Source organism: Scomber scombrus, chromosome 4 (genome assembly GCF_963691925.1).
Source record: "Scomber scombrus chromosome 4, fScoSco1.1, whole genome shotgun sequence".
NCBI lineage: Eukaryota > Metazoa > Chordata > Actinopteri > Scombriformes > Scombridae > Scomber > Scomber scombrus.
The window spans coordinates 20,263,960-20,283,457 of record NC_084973.1 but is presented as its reverse complement, the minus strand read 5'-3'; the positions used below and the strand labels follow the sequence as shown (position 1 = coordinate 20,283,457).

Below are 19,498 nucleotides of genomic sequence, written 5' to 3'. Positions count from 1 at the left end.
GCTGTAAATATCCAGCAGCCGTATGAAAAGACTGGCACAGACAAACTGCTCACCAGTACTCTTGTATAGTCTATGCAAGTAAAGCTTGAGGTCAGGCACTGTTAATAGATTAATAGACTCATAATAAATCCAACACTCATGAGCAAATTGATTACAAGCCAACAATTGGATGTTCTATAGCCACTGACTGAAAGACATTTCATGTAAGTGGTTGATATCTTTGGAAATTACTGTAACAACACATTTTAATTAATTGTTTTAGCCATTATAATTTAGCCAACAGGTGGTAAAAATGTAAAACTTCAAATCAATCACAAACACACAGCAAAGAAAGAAAATCAGCTAACATCAGCTAGAAAAAACCTGTAGTAGTGCTCATTGCCTGCAGGTGGCTCAAGTGCAAGAAAATGCACCAGCTATTACTTTCTTTGCCTGTGGGAGTTGACGTTAACATAGCTACATTTGCATGTTGAAACTTGGCATGTGTCAAACAGTGCCTGGTAATGACCAAAATATTCCCTTTTTGCATAATCTACAACATGCTACACATTTTTTAAAAACTGTCTTAAGTTTGTGTCAGTTCAATGAGATGCTTTGCATCTGAAGAAGAAGACACAGGCTAACATAAAACACTAGTCACGTTCAGGCTGACTGCTATGCATGATCACTGAGTATGTTTGTGTGCCAACATTAACATGATGCACGAGCATTGGAAGTTGGGGATCCATCATACCTGTACCAGATGGATGAGAGTAGTGAGTATGGCACATCGGAGCATGTTGTGTTCTTCAGATTGCTTCCAAAGCAGGGGCAGGTACTGAACCAGACAGCCAACATACGGCCTGATCTAAAGCAGGAAAAACAAAATAAAATAAAAACAAGAAGCAAATTAAACAGCTAATATGTCTAACTTCTATGAAACATGTTAGAGTCTTCAAACACCTTGAAGGTAGCAAGAATCATGCTAGGTTACTTTTTGTTAACTTTTTCATTGGCCTTTAATGGTATTCAGCCATATATACTGCTAGTCAGCAATTTTAATTTAGACCTAAGCATTGTAAACTGGGTTAATGACTGACTTACAAATAGAACACAAAGAGTTAAGGTAAATGGGAAATGGTCTGCAATAATAATACATGTATTTAGTATAGCAATTTTCACAGAAATAAAATTCACAAAGTGCACACAAAGTCTAGTCAGTTAATGTCATCCACAGGCTCCCTCTAGGGGTGTATCCTCTCCTCTCTTCAGTAAATGTTGTAGCCATTATAACAACAGATTCATTGTTAAGTTGATGCTGATGACTCAGGAATTGTCAACCTCCTTGGCCTTAGATGAAAGTTGCCATGAACCAGTTGTTGAGTTGTTTATTGGTGTGAAAATGCTTTTTTACAACTAAATGTCTCCATAATTAAACATGTGCATAGATTTCCCACAGCCTCCCCCATCACTCTAGAGCAGTGTTGTAAAGGGTCAAGCAATGGATATGGTAAACAATTATAAATATCTTGGCACCATAACTGATAATTGTCTGAAATTTGATTCTAACACCAAACGGTTTGTTTCTGCTCAAGGAAACTTGTAAAATTTCAGATTGATAAGACCCTGATGACACTATTCTAAAGAGCCTTTATTGAGTCTGTTATTTCTTTTTCCATTATCTGCTGGTACGGCAACATTGGCACCACAGGAGAAAATGCCCCTGCTAAAATTGTAAAGGTAGCCAGTAATCTAGTGGGGTACAGTTCAGTATCTTAACTCAGATATTTAATAAGCAGGTGTTCAAAAAAGCAATGGCCATTCACTCTTACTATGCCCGTACACTTGCAGAGTACAAGCTGATAGCATCTGCCCTGCACTTAAGTGCCACTATTGCCATAAAGAACAAGTACAAAAATGTCCTTGTCCCCGTTTCCATTCAAGTCTTGAATGCTATGGGAAGGACGATGAATTGTTGTGATTGCTATGGTGATGATGGGGATGGTGGTGATCTACAATGTATGCTTTAGTTACTTATTTGGCCTTGAAAGAGTGAATATGCAGCATACAGGCAACTATGCATTTAAAGCAGGCGGGGAGTTCCAGTCCTCTGAAATGAGGCCAACGCGGAAGTAACTTAGAACTGCATTCTATCAAAAGGCCACTAGGGGGCGACCGTTTTGTGTTCAAAAGGACTTCCGTCTCTATACAAGTCAATGGATAATTCACCAACTTCTCACTTGATTTCAACCTCAGTAAATGTTTTCAAAATGTGTTTATGGTCTCAATCGCTAGTTTAAAGCCTTCTTCAATGCAGTATGATGTTCATTTGTGAAATTTTGGCCTCCCTGATTTTATATTTGTCGATAAAGCAGGGTATGCATTAGGGTGTGGCTACATCATGATTTACAGGTTGATTGATTCACAGGTTCAGGAGCGCGGACAGATAGACTGTATGGAAATAGCCGTGAACTTGTTTCACAACGACAGTTTTCTCCGGAGTTTTGTGGTTATAGTTAGTTGTAACAGCAAACTTGATTAGCATCACCAGGTTGCCGGTGTAGACTATGGTAGGTAGGTGTGCAATTTCCTCGAGATCCAGCCCTCGCAACCTCCCCAGCTCCGTCCTCTTGCTCCTCCGGATGCCCATATAAGTAGAATCTGTGTTTTTTTTTTCCCGACATGCACCTCTAATTTTCAAGATGGTGCGGCTCAGATCCGATACTATTGGCCTCAAAACAGCAGTCCACAAACCAATGGGTGACGTCACGGATGTTACGTCCATTATATATACAGTCTATGATTTAAAGTAACACTTCCCCCTGAAAGCTTTGCATGTTAGGTAACAGAGGTGAAGCACTCAAAGCCATGCTGCCTAACACATGATGTGAGTGTTTGTATACCCATGGCAGTAACAGCAGCAGCAGTCATAGCTGAACTAATGGGTAGAGTAGCCTAATAATTTTTGAAATTCTTTAGTCTGTAATTTGAAAATTTACCAGTTGCATACATACAGTAAGCCTGTTACAGTTACCAGGGATGGCCGTAACTGTATAGTATTTTACAATGTAAATTAAAAAAGTGAGCAGCTGACTAAACCATAGAAGATCTGAAACTGAAACCCTGCTTCTGACTACAGACATGTCTAAGACTCCCCTGACGTTCAAGCACGGCACTGAATTGTGTACTTTAAAAAGTATTCTACCACTTTCTTGTGTCAACTTATGCTAACCTTTTGTATTCCCTGTAGTAACTCTAGTGTGGGCTGCAGACACCACACTAGGATTTTTTTTTGCTCAATTACACCTTTATAAAAGGAGCACACGGAACACTAAAAATGAAAACACGATATATTGCCTTGTGGAGAATGATAAGAAGTGATGACAGGCCCACAAACCAGCCTAGGATGACAATTGTGAGACTGACAGCAGAGAGCAAAAAATCTCATCATATCTGTCATCATGTTCATTTCAACTGAGGCTGTACTCAAGATTTCATTGCGTAGTTTTCTCAGCTGCAAAATCCCTGCGAATGATTAGAATATTAATGGGACCTCCACTGACTCTAAAAGTTTAGCCCGGGTCAGAGACTTGGGATGACTTAAACAGACTGACAGTTCACAAGGATAAAAAACATTTCTGTGAGAGATTTAAGTTAGGGGACCGTATAAGGGTAGGTACATTTAAGGTACCTGGGGTGTCAAGAGGAAGGTCAATTTTTTGAGAGTTGACAGTTAAGCGGATTAGAGCGACTTATTAGATACTTAAAAAAATAAATAAATCCGTATGGCCACAAAACCATTACAGTGGCAGAGGGGAAACTGCATCATCATGGTAAATGAGAGCAGACATCAGAGCAACAGTTGCCTGAGGCCTTGTAACATATAAAGAGTCAAGAATTGGACACTTTGCCCGTGCTCGTGTCTTAGGGAGTGAAAATCATTAATGTCTACCTACCTTTTGAGGACAGATGGTTATTTTATCCTGGTGGTCTGGGGCTCGTATAGGGTGACAGATGTTTTGTATCTGTGTTATAATCGTCTTTTTACAGCTTCACAAGCTCCCAGCGGAGTCAGAGGCACTGACTACCATTTTGTACAGTGCTATTCTTCAGCAGCAGAATACATCTTCCCATATATCCAACACAGGGACTCTTTCAAAGACACTTCTGATATAAGTAAATCAGCAAGCGACACAGATGTATGTATGTTCAAACACTTTGACATCTCAAATCTCACCTGGATGTTTACTCTCTCGATAACACAGGAGATGACGTGGAGCACCTGCATTTTAGTGTCACACTCTGTCACCTGCTGCAACAACTGAAATAGCAGCCCAAAGATAGACTCGAGGTACTGTACAGAGTGTAGAGAGTTAAAAAAAAAAAAAAAAAAAAAAGTTAGAAAGTGGGAAAAAATTACATCTGAAAAAGTTATTTTAATCATTGATTATTGGGAAATGTAGATTGTATCTTGACTAAATTAAAATAACGTAATTTCAACAGAAGTGAAACATGTACTCACTGGGAGGAACTGTTCTGTCCGGAACTCAAAGTCATCAACAGGTGGTGCAGAGTTAAGGATGAAATAAAACTTACCCTTGCATAACAAAGGCCTGATAAAGCTTGGATCCTCAATTCAGTTGTGACAACTATGCCTAAGAAATAATATCAGTATGGGAAGGATATTGAGCTTCAGAGTTGTAGCTGTCTCAATCCGCACCTATAAAAAAATCAAAACAAAAAAACAAACATAAGCACACATTACATTATGGAAAGTATTTCAGTGTTTCAAAATGTTCCCCTTCATCAGTGCACTCTGGATTGTTGACTAATCTATGGTGGATATCTCTACCAAATTCAAATCATGGCAATATATCTAGTAGTTGTTGAGCTATTTTAGCTTAGACTGACGTGTTGGACTGATCAACCAAACATTAGACAGACAGACCAACATCGCCATCACTAGAGTCTTGCCACAAGCACAGCTAGTAAAAATGAACAGGGTAAAATCAGTTTTAAAATAGATAAACAAAAACAGACTGCCACATTTTCACAGGCAACAACAGAACCAAATTACATTGTCCTATAATGACACACATACAACTAACTCTCAGTATAACAAAAGCTTTTTATTACTGAACACTCTGAGTGTGCCTACATCAAATTAAAATGGATGCTGTCCTCTGTTATATAGGAAAGCAGCCCCTCTATTCTAGCAGTGTAATCAAGCATTGTCAGAGTGATGGAGTTGGAAATGTCCACTGGGGGGAAAGTGATCAGATGAAGGGGAGAAGATTAAAGAAGGCAAACGATTGAAGAGAAAGGTGAGTGACTGAGAACTCAATTACAGCCGGTCTTTGCTCTTAACAATTTCGCAACACATTGAAAGTACAACAGACTTGAGTCTCAAAAGGGTGGATAAGGATGGATAAATGAGTGTGAGTGTCTCTGTCAGCAGTGCTGCAGACAAAGACCATCAACAATATTAGATCTGTTTTTGCTTTTAATGTATTTTTAGATGAAATACCCTCCTGTATATTTAATTTTCTTTTTTTTTTGTTGTAACACATCTTCATTATAACTTCAGTCTAATGACACATACATTAGTTACTCCAAAGGGTTTTAAAGTGAACGAGCTTTGCTTAAGAAAACATCATTACTCCAGAGATAAAAGTTTGGGAAACTTCTTTGAGGTCTTCAGTTATAAGTTAGGAGTTAATTTGGATAACGTATTACTCAGACACAATTTTTTACAGTATTAATAGCAGCAATCATACAGAAAACAGGGTTAGGGTGTGTTTTCTATGTAGAACCCACAGTGCCCAGCTAAAAAAAAAATCCTTCTGTTTGGATTTTACCCCAGTTAGTTGCATAGCTTAACTCTTCTGCTGTAACAATGACTGGAACAATAAATCACATCAATTCTTATTTTCTCTATGTGCATGATTTCATATCTATTAACTTGTAAATGTAATGTTATTTTGGATGACTACATACAGGTGTAGGAAGAAAATGTGTCATGTATTTTAGTTCTCTGTTCATGAATGATTAATATATCCATATTTGTGATGGAGTCTTTTCAAAACACACAAACTGTGTAAATTGAATTGTGTGAATTTTAGTAATTGGGAGTTCCTCTTTTCATGCCAATCAATTAACTTTGCAAGTAAGTCAGCTTTCTGGAAGTAACTTCTTTTGCACCAAAGCAAGAGCCCAGTAGCGTCACACTTCACGGATGTATTTTCCAGACTTGTAACTAATATATAGCAAGATTTCTTAAAACTTCCCACAAAAAACAGCTTCCCTATCTTTGATGTAGGCCTGTTACCACTGCAGGCGATGATAACAGCACAGTTACCTTTGAGCTTTAAACTGCACGCTGATATTTATTTATTCTATGACAAAATATGGTGTATTGTAGTGTATAACCCATCAGCCACAACTTTAAAACCGCTGAAAGGTGAAGTGATTAACACTGATTATCTCGCTTTTTGGCAGCATGAGGGAGACCTACACAATATTAGGTAGTTTTAGTGATGTGGTTGATTCGTGTATATACATATTTAAGCACTGAAAAGCAAACAGACTCTGAGGCTGCAATGATACTATCTGTCTATGGTACTGCAGAAAGCATGATTTATTTTTATTTTTTCTAGATTTATTTAGAAAGACGTGAAAGCCTATTCCATGTCATTGTAAATATATCAAATGGATTTAAAACAGACAAGCTGGCGTAATTGTCCTCCTTTCACAAGAATCTCAAAGAGAAGCTAAAAGAACTGTAGGCAAAACTTGTAATCAAGGTTGGCTTTAAGTTCAATTAGAGACATGCAGTAGTTGGATTTAGAGATGACAAATCGGCTCTCTGTGTCTGCAAGATCATAAAATACAGAATAATGTTTTAGTAATGCTGCATATATTAACATGCAACAAAAGGAGTATGTTGATGAACGAGGCCCATCAGTCGCCATCAGCAATGTCCTTGTTGGCAATTCAAACATTAATGAGAGAGACTGCATTTCAATTCTACTGCAAAGCGCAAAAGATGGTAAACTGCTTGATGAAATATTCAGATGGGTCTCATAAACACACACAAAAATAATGACAATGATTCAGTCGAAACATTTGTTTCACATATATGTCTCAAAGCGTCTTTAAGGGACATTAAAAACAGCGGGTTCAAACTGAATAAAAATAACTAAAAGTTGAATCAGTGAAAATGACATTCACGTAACTCAGAGAATATAAGACATGACAACGGCAAACTGATGCTGCTGCTGATGCAAAAACAACAAATACGTATTATCTGGAAATTACCATTCAACTGACAAACAATAATAATTTGCACAAAAAAAACAAAAAAAAAAGCTGCAGTTATAATCACTAAAATCACTGGGCATAGAGAGAAGTCATATAATAAGCTTTTTCAAGTAGGAAGAACTGATTAATGATTAGTGTTTTGGATTTACTTGTTATCTCTCACAATATAACTTCAAAATGAATCATCTTACCCCTCTTATTTCGCATTGAAAAAGGTTGATGTGATATAATTACCGAAGACAAATTTTCATCCTAAGAAAGGCCCATTATAATTGACTCTAAATACAGGTTTGCTATGTTATCTCCTTACTGTCACGTTATAATCTTTATTCCAGTAAAAAATTGTGGTTCAAAACTGATGTCAGTCAGTATAGTGCATTCACAGTACAGTAACCAAAACATGACTGATTGGGATTATGGCTATGAAGGACAAATCCTTATTTGCAGTGTCTCAAAGCCGTCCTGCACAAAAAGGGGAAAGACTGTCACAGCTAAACCATCACAGCTTGATGTGATCAAAGCTTGATGTCATCAAAGCTGGCTTAATGACTTCTTTTTTTTTAAACGTTATTTCCTCCCGCTGGTAATACAAATAGCCTGAAAACAGAAGGAGTTAAACTTGCCACCAATATTATTTTTAGCCTTTTCTCAGAATCTGTGAGTAGATATCAGAGAATAGATTGGCTATTACAAATAAGAGGAGAATGTATTAGAGGAACATGTGGCACAATGGAGGACTGCAAGCAATAGGCATCTATGATCTGCAATTAAGCTCATGAGTGTCATTGATAGGTGCCAATAAACTGTGTGCTGCACGTATGTCTTTGTCTTGCATTCTAGGCTCCCAAGTGTGTGTGTAACATTGCCAAAGGGGGGGAACTACGTCTCCATTTCTCTAACATATTAAATACAAAAAAAATAGTAGCATCATCAAGAAACTGAAAATATATGAGCACATAAAATCATTTGTACATCTGTGTTTTATGCTGGGTGACCGTGCCTTCATTATGAAAGGCATTGAGCTCTGATGATCAGCTCCTTCAATATGTTCCTTAAAATATTCCAAAATATGTATTCTCATCTTCAGTTTATGTCATTTAAATTGGTTTTCTTTTAACTTTGAATATATCAAATGTAATATAAAGCTTTGCAACAACTGTTTTTTCATTAGGACTACATAATAAAGAGGATATTTGCTGTCCCCTTCTTATGTTCCCTTGCTCCTCTTACATTAAAAAAAAAGTTGAAGTTGACAAAAAATAAGCTAAAGGTAAGTGGCTGAGCTGTAGGGTGCTCATAGAAACAAATCAATAAGTCTCTCTTGTCAATTACTCCTTGCAATGAAGAACATACACTGAAATGTCAGAGATAAATATAACCATTATCTTGAGTGATTCACTTTCCATCTGAATGCAGAGGACCAAAGAATAGCAATACTGTTACTGATAACCAATTGGACTGATTGATAGAGGGCAGTTTTTACATTAGCCCGTTAAAAATGTATGGTCAATGATTTAATCTGCTGAAAAGTCTCTAATTGGTCCAGACAATATTGATCAGGAGCCACAAAATGAAAAAATCCTTCTGTGTGGATTTTACCCCAGTTAGTTGCATAGCTTAACTCTTCTGCTGTAACAATAAATCACATCAATTCTTATTTTCTCTATGTGCATGATTTCACATCTATTAACTTGTATATGTAATGTTATTTTGGATGACTACATACAACCATTATCTTGAGTGATTCACTTTCCATCTGAATGCAGAGGACCAAAGAATAGCAATACTGTTACTGATAACCAATTGGACTGATTGATAGAGGGCAGTTTTTACATTAGCCCGTTAAAAATGTATGGTCAATGATTTAATCTGCTGAAAAGTCTCTAATTGGTCCAGACAATATTGATCAGGAGCCACAAAATGATTGGTGAGCTGGTAAGTGATGTAACAGATTTTTAAGATTTGCTCCACCTTGTTAAATATATATATTTTTTAATGTTATTTTAAGACAGAACAAGACATTTGAAGACATCTTATAGCACTTTGGGAATCAACATTTCATAGCCCAAACAACTAATTCAAATCATACAATTCATAATCCTTACTTTCAACCCTAGAATATTGTCCATATTTATTTGGCTCCACTAGTGGATCAAAATAAGCTGAAGTGGATAAACTAATAATACGTATCTTTCTAAAAGTGCGCCCAATAATTATATATACATTTTTTTAAATCATATGCTGGGGGCTTAGGTGATGCATCTGTTCCATGACGAGCCACTGAATGTATAATGCATGAGGAGATGATAGCTACATTTATACAGCTACATACACATGTTTAATTTCATTGTAGCTGCCTCCTAATTATTTTTACTATAGACTCAATAATGAAATGCAAGAAGAGATATGACCTGACTCAGTTAAATGGTTTCCATAGCAATGTGCTATTAGCTGTGAGCACTAAAACAGGAATATTTACTGTTTTTCACAATTTACTACATTTATGTTTATTATATGTTAAATCCTCTGTGTCACCATGTGTGCTCAATTAACTTTTTAATTACAAACCAAAGGACCCAAAATGATTGATGCCTCATACATTACATATAGCAGGGGACATGCACTTAGTATTAGAGTGCTGCACAAATTTTAGAGATTATACCTCCCTCCATTGCATTCATGTTGTCAGCATGGAGTCTGCGTGGGCTCTGCCTTAAACGTCTTATAATAACGTTAATTATATAATCATTTTAATTACATTCTAATTACATTTTATCCTGTACTAAACATAACAAGAGGGATGCAAATAAACACACATTGAAAAGTTCCTACGCAAAAAGATGGACTTGAAGTAAAGCAGAGATAGAACCCAGACTTTCATCAGGGTTGGTTTTCTAATGGTGAGATTATCATGAATTGCATTAATAATGGATTGATTTTTTCACATGCCTATTCTATAAATTATGTCCAAACAACAACACATCAATCAAGTGCACAACTCATGAAGCAAGAAATGCAATTTGAAATGAGGTTAACTGTGGCATAATAATATTTTCCCAAAATGGGGTTATACAGAGTTTACTGAGGCCATGGCTGAATAGAAACGTCAGTGTAAATAAAAGGTTCAGTTTTCTAATCAAAGAAATGTAGATATGTGGCGGCATAATAACTGTGTTTGTGTAACTGACTGTGCACTTTCTCTAAAAAATTCTGTCATTATAAATCAAGTGTTTTCTGGGGAAGCTGGTGCTCCACAGCCATAAGCAGTCAAAAGGAAAAACCTTCAACAAACTTGAGTTGGTGTCTGTATCTGACTTACCACCAAGTCAGGATCCTGCATGAGACTGAGGATGACCTCGTAGAGTAAAGGCCGAAGATCAGATTTGAACTTCACAGAGATCCACTGTCCTATTAGCCAGATGACTCGTCTGCGAATTAACTTATATCTAGAAGAGAGGAGAGGAGAGGAGAGGAGAGGAGAGGAGAGGAGTGGAGTTACTTCTGTTTGTAGAGAAACACTTTTACTTTTATACCATATTTTGGAGAAATTAACCCAATTGCTTTCTTATTGTATCACCACAATGTAGCTAAAGCGCAGATTTTTTAACATCTGGGCCAGATACTCAAATAATTAAATTATTTTTTTTCTTTTATCAGTGGCTTATGCATGCTGAGAATGCAGTGTGTTTTCTGCTCTGGGGAGAAGGGCTATATCACTGTCCCTTTATAAAACATATTTGGCTCCAAGGCTATGTCTAATTTAACTCATACTCTGCTAGACTAGAGTCCCCGGAGAGAAAGTGGCTCTATTACACAGGATATTGGAGAATATGACTGCATGATTCATTCCACATAAAATTTGCTCAAAACACAGCCCCATGGACAAATTGAGAGACAAAAAAAGAGAACCAAGTAAAGAACGTTTCAAGAATTGGTGTGTATATGTGTCATTAAGAGAGAAAAAAACACCTGAGGGACAAGTGACTAGTATATTATAAGAGGAATGTGCTATTTAGAAAACTATTAGTTTTAAAAATTAGTGGGGCTGAGAAGTGTGTAGAGGTGTGGAAATTTCTCAATTTTGAGATGCACTGTGCTGTGCTGTGGTGTTGGACAATCCTGCATTGATTCCCAAATATTAGAAATTGATCTTCTAAATGTTAATTAATTAATAGTGAATAATATGATGTTGACAGAATGAAAAAGGCAGAACTCAACTGCGGGGGCAGTGCAGCACCCGGGCAGTCGACATCACACAAACGTGAAGTTATCTTGTAGTTCATTTTCAAAAACAGCAGCAGGTGCAAGCATTGTTTTGATTTAATGACTGATTTAATGAATAATTATCTGTGCAAGACGAACAGGAAATATATTGTCAACTTTCTTCAACATCACCCAGAGATTAGCATTAGCAGAGCTGCAAACTCCAGCAGTAACTAACAAGACCAACTGACCAACTCAGCCTGCAGCATTTAACAACTTAAACCAACTCTGACACCAACTCTCAGATTAATTCATTAATTCATTAATGCAGTTAAGTTTTGAAAGTAAAAATGCTGTGTACCATTTATCCTAATTCTCCATTTATGTTTCTGTATTTCAGTGGAATAAAATACACCTGTCGGCTTGGCACACAGCATATTGGATTCGGTTTTGAATTGAGAATCAATTCTGAATCAAATCGACACTGAAGTACTCAAATCAAATGGTGATATTCCCAAAGATTCACACCCCTACTAGTATGTGGTTTAAATTAAAATGCCCCACACTGCATGTACCAAATGTGAGGTACTGCATGTTGGGAACTGATGGGCAGGCAAGAAGAGTCCCTCAGCATCTGCCTCTGTTTGTATCAAAAGCAGACACTGTGTCTAAGGACTGCCTTGACAGAAATGAGAGAATAAAGGTATAGGAAGTGATACTTGAGTTGGCTTGTTGTCAAAAATCCACAGGGAGCCAGAGACCAAAGACTGGGCCAGTAGCCAGAAGGTACTAAACAACAGCATGACTTAGGACTTGGAGATGCAAACAACACTGTCTGCATCTGTCTGTGTGAGAATAGAAGTTTGCCTGTATGAGTGAGCAGATTATTCTGTGTTTTGTCACTTAAAAATTGATTTGATTGATTTTCAATTATATTTCAAATAAATATTTGCCAAAAGCAGTTTGAAACCTAAAATCTTAGTTGTAGATGACCATCACTAACAACATCAAGCTTAATGCCTCTTGGACTTGATTTTTCATCATATTACGAGCACAAGATGGTCCTTATACACTCCTGGGATAAACTGTTACATGCACAAAGAATAAACTAACATACAATTACTTTTAATGGAAAATAAAGGTAGGAAGAGCATTCTGATTTTCTATACGCTGAAACATTGGTTCCAAAGTGATAGTGACAGCAGTGCTGGTGGACAGTGGCTGTGGACACATTCCCAGAGCACTCTCTATAATCAGGTTCGAAACAACAGCTTGGCACCAGCACAATAACACCCAAGTCAGTGACATCACAAATAAATAAATTACAGATGATTACATGCTGTCACACTGACACTCATTCTAAGGAAAATTTAGGACACTGCTTCTGTTTGGTGTACTCTTTAAGAAAACAAATTCCAAAACATCCCTTTTATCCATAGTGCAGTAGGAAAAAAATACAGTATATTTGAATGTTAATGCTAGTTTAGACTGGAGTGCACACAACATAAATCCTGACAATTGTCAGCATTATTTCTGACAACATAATAATCCATATGCTGATTTCAATGTGTTTCCAATTCTGCATACAGTATCAAGAATGGTGCATGTCTGCAACTAACAAATATGGACTATCTGCTTGAGCTGGAGAGGCTACAGCTGGTAGTGTTTGTTAATAGTGTGCTGGCAAAGTGGGGGGGGGAAAGTATGGAAGGACAAATAGGCAGGTAGGTTGATAAAAGTATTTCATCCATCAGTCAAGGGTTAGATATGACTCATCCATGCTACACCTGTCTCCTGACAATGCAGCTCATTCTTCTGGCAAACACATGGGAAATCCATATGGATAAAACATGTACTACATGAACAGCAGTATCCCAATTTCACATGTTCCTCAATTAAGTAGAAACTGTTTCTTTGCATTTATTCTGCAGACATTTCTCTAGATTTAGGGAATATTTTTTGAGAAAGACCAAGAAACACCATTTCCAACTATTTAAGCCCTTTGTGTGGTGATTCTTCTGTTTCATATTCTTTGTGTTTACAGGTGCTTACAAAGCATTGTTATTGTCATGTGCCAGTTTCCTTAATAAAGTTAGATAATAAGTTTTCAGTGTGAAGAATCTCCCTCACAATCCTTGCTAAAATTCAGTGTAAATTAACCAAATATGAAAAAACAATGTATTTCATTCATTTTTACTGTGACGTCTGTACCTTTATTTTGCACCACAAATGTCTGCAAAGAACAGAATTGTTGCATTGGGTTAAAAAAAAAAATTGGTTTGAACCAGGTGTGATGTTTTATTTATCAGAGATATTCATGCGGCTTTCTACTACACTTGATTGTATCCTTTTATTTACAGCACCGCAAGCAAATGTCAGTACACTCCCTGGGTTTACAAGGCTGTGTATTTAACGGTGTCAACACCAGGTGGAAGACCTTGCAATTCACAAAGGGAGTTGATACAAAAGGAAAATAACATTAAACTAGTATAATTGTAAGGAGGGAAACCACGAAAATGCAGACCTTAACCAGACATTTGTAATAAGACAACAGTGTATTAGAGACCATGACTCATAAGCGCAGCTGTGTAAGATGTCTAATTCAGCAAACTAGCTTGCACATACTGCAGCAATAAAAGCCAAACGTGACTTTTATTTTTGCTCATATTCTAACCCCTTTATCTGTTTAAACATTTTGTTAGGAGCATAAAACAAGAAAAACATGCATCCATGGTGATAAAAACTAGTAATAAAGGGGGAGTGAAGTTTAAGATAGTCAGAGCACAGAATCATTATACAGCATCAATTGGTCACCCAGGAGAGATCATGACCTTTCTAATTAAACTCCAGATGAAAGGTCAAGCCACAAAAGGCAAAGTCAAAATGCCAGTATTTCACTGTATGTTGTACTGTATGTTGTTGAGTCTGACAGTAAAATGATGGGACACACTCAGTATCTCCATCTCACTACCTGTCTAGATGACACAAAAGCTCCTTCTGGCTATTCATAGATGTCAGTGTGAGTGATATTCTGGGCATTGATGGTTGTGTCCGAGTAGGTGTGTGTGTTTATGTGCTCAAAGATAACTTGCTGTCATCTCTGAGCTGTCAGATGTGATGATTCATCACAGGTTGGAGAAGTGTTTTGGCTGAGGCAGAGGTAGGAGGAAGAGATTGACAGCAAGTCAAAATATCAGTGTGTGGGGCAACAAGTATGCATACAGTATGTTTTTGTGACTCATTATGCCAAGCTGACCAAGTTTATTTATTTTAAATAAAGGGACCTTCAATCAATCAATCAATCAATCAATCGTTATTTATATAGCACCAAATTACAACAAAGGTCATCTTACTGGAACTTACTGGAAGCCATGACAATACCAAGGCAGAGAAAGTAAAATCTCACTAAATCCACCAATACATAAGTAAACACATACCTGGCTTGTACACAGCTAAATTTTCAGACACAGTCAAGTCAAGTTGATATTACTAACAAATGATTAAATTAACTCATAACTGCATTTCACTGATCAAATAGCATTGAAATCAGTCTGCAGACTTCACCCTTGAGGACCAAACTAAGGACACCTGGGCATCAACTAGCTTGTCAATATAGAGGCTCCACAGACAGTTAATGTCACATAGAGGACCTGGCTTCTCGTCTCATTTGTATATTCCACTGCCTGTTCAACTAGAGGTCTGCATGGGTCATGATGGCCCACAGGTCCAACAAGACCCACTGCAAATGCTGTTGAGGGCAGGTATGACCAGACATGTTGTGATGAGCACACATAAGCTTAGCTTGAACAGACTTCACTACAGCTCCACACAGATCAAATAAAGAAACAATTAATTTGCTACTTGCTACCAAATTCTCCCACAAATTGACTCGTAACCAGAACTGATGAGTAGAATTAGAATCAATAAAATCTAATTGATATCTAACCCTAGGGAAACATGGTAACTGGCAGAGAAATTATGAGCTGGGAGGCAAGCAAGTGGCAGAAAACCCCGCAGGTGTGGGAGCAGACCGCTACTCTAAACCTGCGAGTAGCTCAGCTTTTTAGTTATACCTCTGTCTTGTATGTTTTTAAAGTTTAGTAATTAGCTTGTAATGTTGATCAAGAGAACAGCAAGCTCTATTAAATGCCCCAACAGCCAATACCCAGAGCTAAAGAATGCAGACAACACAGCAAGATGTAGGAAGGCTCTGTTCGCGATGACAAATGTGCACCAGGCAGTATTAAGTGTGTAAAATCACATATTGTCACAAGACACAAAGACAGAAGACAATTACAGACAACGAAGACAATCATAGAAAAAATGTGTCAGCCAGAAAACCTGCTTTGAATTTGGCTCCTGGCAGATGCCAACATAGGTATTGTCCCTCCACTTCTCATGTGATACTGCCAAATTGAGGGTTTATTTCAACCATGGTATTTCTGACTGCTCATATTATTTACCTAGTGCTGCAAAACTAAAATTCAAAGACAAAAAGCAACCCTGAAACAAGACATTTTCTATTTGGCATTTGATCAGATTAGAGCAGCCTGGTAGTACTTTAGACGCAATCTATAATTTTAAAGTAGTGGTGTTGAAATATACCCTTGGAGTTTGAACAACTGGTCCTTTCTTCTCTGTCAACAGATCAATAAAAAATGTTATAACAATCTTGTGTGCCACATTAAAACAAGATCAAAAGTCCACAGGCATGCTAACTGCTCCGCAAGGGCTTTGCCATGTTCACCATCTTAGTTTCCTCATACCTAACCCTAACCCTAACCCTAACCCTAACCCTAACATTTGCTATTCACCACCAAATATAAAGTACAGCTGATGCTAATGGGAATGTTATTTGTTTTGCAGGTATTTGGTCATAAACCAAAGTATTGGACACAAGTATCGGCATTCAACATATCCAGTACAGTACTGTAGAGTTGTGTGTCTGTACAACAGCACAAAGCACTTAAACTGATAAAACAACACATGACATGAGATAGATGAGGCAATGGCCATAACAAGTAATTACAAGGCTACTATTTAACAGTTATTGTCCTGGTCTAGACAAGTCCCTGCTATTGATCCAACTCAATGAAATTCAGCTTGTAATGACCTTGAAAGCAGCATCTGTAGAAAGAAACCTCCACCTTTCAGCCTCAGGCAGTTGTGCAAAATACTGATGCCTAAATGGTGAGCTCCAGTACCAAAGCACTAAAAAAGTCTCTGCCACAAAATGTAATAGCTGTTACAAAGGTGGGCCAACACAGTAGTGACCTGGAACTGACTTGCATCATTCTGATCATTGACTATAAGAAATGTATAAATAATGTGCAGATCCATTATCCAGCATGCACAGTTGCCCAACATATAAAATAAGACTACAGTACATACAGATTATTTTAGAGTGGAAGGGGTAATGGGGTGTTAAAGGGCTCTGACACTGAAAATACCATGCTTTCGAAATTAAATTAGCTACTGAGTGAAGGTGCACTTGATGTATAATGACTAAATTGCAGTAAGGGTAAGGTTATAACCATTAACGCCAATACCCGTGCTGATGATCAGCTAGTTTTTTCTTCATGTGACTTACTGTGTCCTTATTTGAGACAATGAATGGGCATGAAATGACTTTTCATGTGGCAGCTTTATGAACTAGTCCAAAAAGTTTGTTTTCTGACTTCTCAGATGTCTGAGAAAGTCTATTCTTGTAACGAATGCAATCCACTGGTGGTTGGGAATGAGGTACTGAATTGAGACAGGATTTGACAACAATGTGATAACATGAGGACAGGCACAGTTTGGCAACAAACATTCAAACATGCTCTATGTAAGCACAAGTACACATATGGATGCACCAGACAAAAAAAAAAAAGGCTCTCATTGCTACAAAAGGGACTACACTGAGTCAGGAGCATCATCAAAAACACCCATGCTTTAATATGCTTACCTTGCATGACAGTTGGATTCACAAGATCACAATATTACAATATCACAAGAGAATCCATCTTGCCAGGCTCAAAGTTATGCCCTTGTGTCTGAACCACTGGTGGTTTAGACGAATCAGCCCTGCGAATCCGGCTCCCAAGGCTAACTTTTCAGTTTACTCTGTGTAGCAAACAATCTGGCACATCAAGTTATTAATATGAATCCTGAATCTACATTCTCATTGGAGAGGCCTCTTCAAACGACTCTGGGAACATCTAAATTCTGACAGAAACACAGTCAGGTCAAGTCAAACTTTATTTATAAAGCACATTTAAAAACAACCTCAGTTGAGCCAAAGTGCTGCCCAACTGTGCCTGTCCTCATGTTATCACATTGTCAAATCCTGTCTCAATTCAGTACCTCATTCCCAACCACCAGTGGATTGCATTCGTTACAAGTCTGATTCAGCACCCCAGAACAGAAAAATCAATGGGAGTTGAAAAGTTCTTCTGTTGTAATTCAAATTCAAACTAAAAAATTTAAAAAAATAAAAACTAACAAAAAAAAGAGAATACAAAGCAACAGATTATTATCTAAGAATCTCTGTTGTACTAGAAAGATGCTTTTTATCAGTGAGAGGATAAGGCTGGAGTAATCTTTTCTTGATGAACAACTCCACCAAAGAGAATACAACCAATTTTGTATTAGTCCTGCAAACAATTATCCTGTGCATTATAATCCCGCAAGTCTCTGTGCCACATAACTCCACTGTCATTTAAAAACTATTAAAAACACATGAAAGAGCCAGATTGTTGCAACATTCCTTCATTATGATAAACAAAGCACATATTAATCTGTTATTGGGGAGAAGAGCTTATTAGTGTGCATGTGTGTGAGCGTTATTGTTAGTCATCACTAGTCATTTCACATTGTGCCTTAATGAGTTCAGTTTGTTCAAATACAGAACATTGAGTACAACTTTTAATATCAAAAGGAAAATCTGGGGAAACGAAGTTAAACAAGACTGAGGCCGCGTTCAGACTGACATCAACCCAAAATGGAAAAACGCAGTCTGGTGGAGGTGCCAACACTGAGGGCTTCAGCATTAAACAAAACAAAACAAAAAAAACAGGGTCAACCAGCAAAAAAGCTGAACCTGGTTCAAGTTTTGCTGCAACTTGATGTCAACCAGGAAGACACTGCATTTGGCAAACACATGCATTCAAGTGCACATTCTGGTGGATTACTTTGTAATGTTAAAGGAGTGTAAAGATAAAGTAGTTGCCACCATACCTTTCCAGAGTTGTAAATCCCTTGTCTCCAAATATTTTAAAATGCCATTCAGTGTTCAGTCCTTTTGTGAATATTTTAAAGGACAAGAGAGAAATTTGACGTGTTGATGGTGCTAGAGGAAAAGTCTACCAAACTACCAAAGACATTGGGATTAATCTACTCATCGTCATGGACATTTGTACCAAATCTAATAGATGTTTAAAAAAAATATGGTAACTTTGTGGTATAAATGAGGAGATCACCAAAGTCAGCAGGATTCATTGTCTGGGGACGATGAATATCTGTACAAAATGTTGTGCCAGTTCATCTGATAGTTGTTGAAATATTTCAGTCTGCACCCAAGTGGTAATGCCTACCCTAAAGCCATGCGGCAACTATGGCCAAAAAAAGGAATAAAGAAATAAGGACTGTGACACTGTGACATCAGTACGCCTGCACTCTGACATCAGCAGCACCAACCTGAGTGGCCGACCTATTGAGTGCTGCGGGCTTTGTGCTTTGACTGCCTCGAGGTCTGAGTGTGCGCAGGGCGCTTCTTTGTTTTCCATATCACTTACACCAGCCCTACCCACCACTTTCTCTTTTCCATTTGTTTTTAAATGTATCCATCTACCAGCTCACTGTTTATCGTTTCTGCACCCAGTTGCCAGCTGCCAGCAGAGCCATGATGAGGTTGATTCTCAGATTGTACTACTGTTTATCTGGTTTCATTTGCCTTTTAGAGTGCTGCTGTTCTAGAGTGACTGAGTGAATACAAGTCGGAGATAATAAGACCACA

At 37.6% G+C, this 19,498-nt stretch overlaps 1 protein-coding gene across 2 annotated transcripts in view; it reads right to left on the bottom strand.

Moving 5' to 3' along the window:
- The window catches only part of ipo11 (importin 11), a 126,240-nt gene that overhangs the window by 63,602 nt on the left and 43,140 nt on the right, over positions 1-19,498 (bottom strand). For both annotated transcript variants that reach the window (XM_062417788.1, XM_062417789.1), the window contains exons 16-20: positions 10,619-10,745; positions 4,666-4,699; positions 4,502-4,542; positions 4,217-4,333; positions 734-847 (exon numbers count right to left, since the gene is read on the bottom strand). In XM_062417788.1, the coding sequence (XP_062273772.1) occupies positions 734-847; positions 4,217-4,333; positions 4,502-4,542; positions 4,666-4,699; positions 10,619-10,745 (433 nt within the window). The remainder of the gene's footprint in view (positions 1-733; positions 848-4,216; positions 4,334-4,501; positions 4,543-4,665; positions 4,700-10,618; positions 10,746-19,498) is intronic.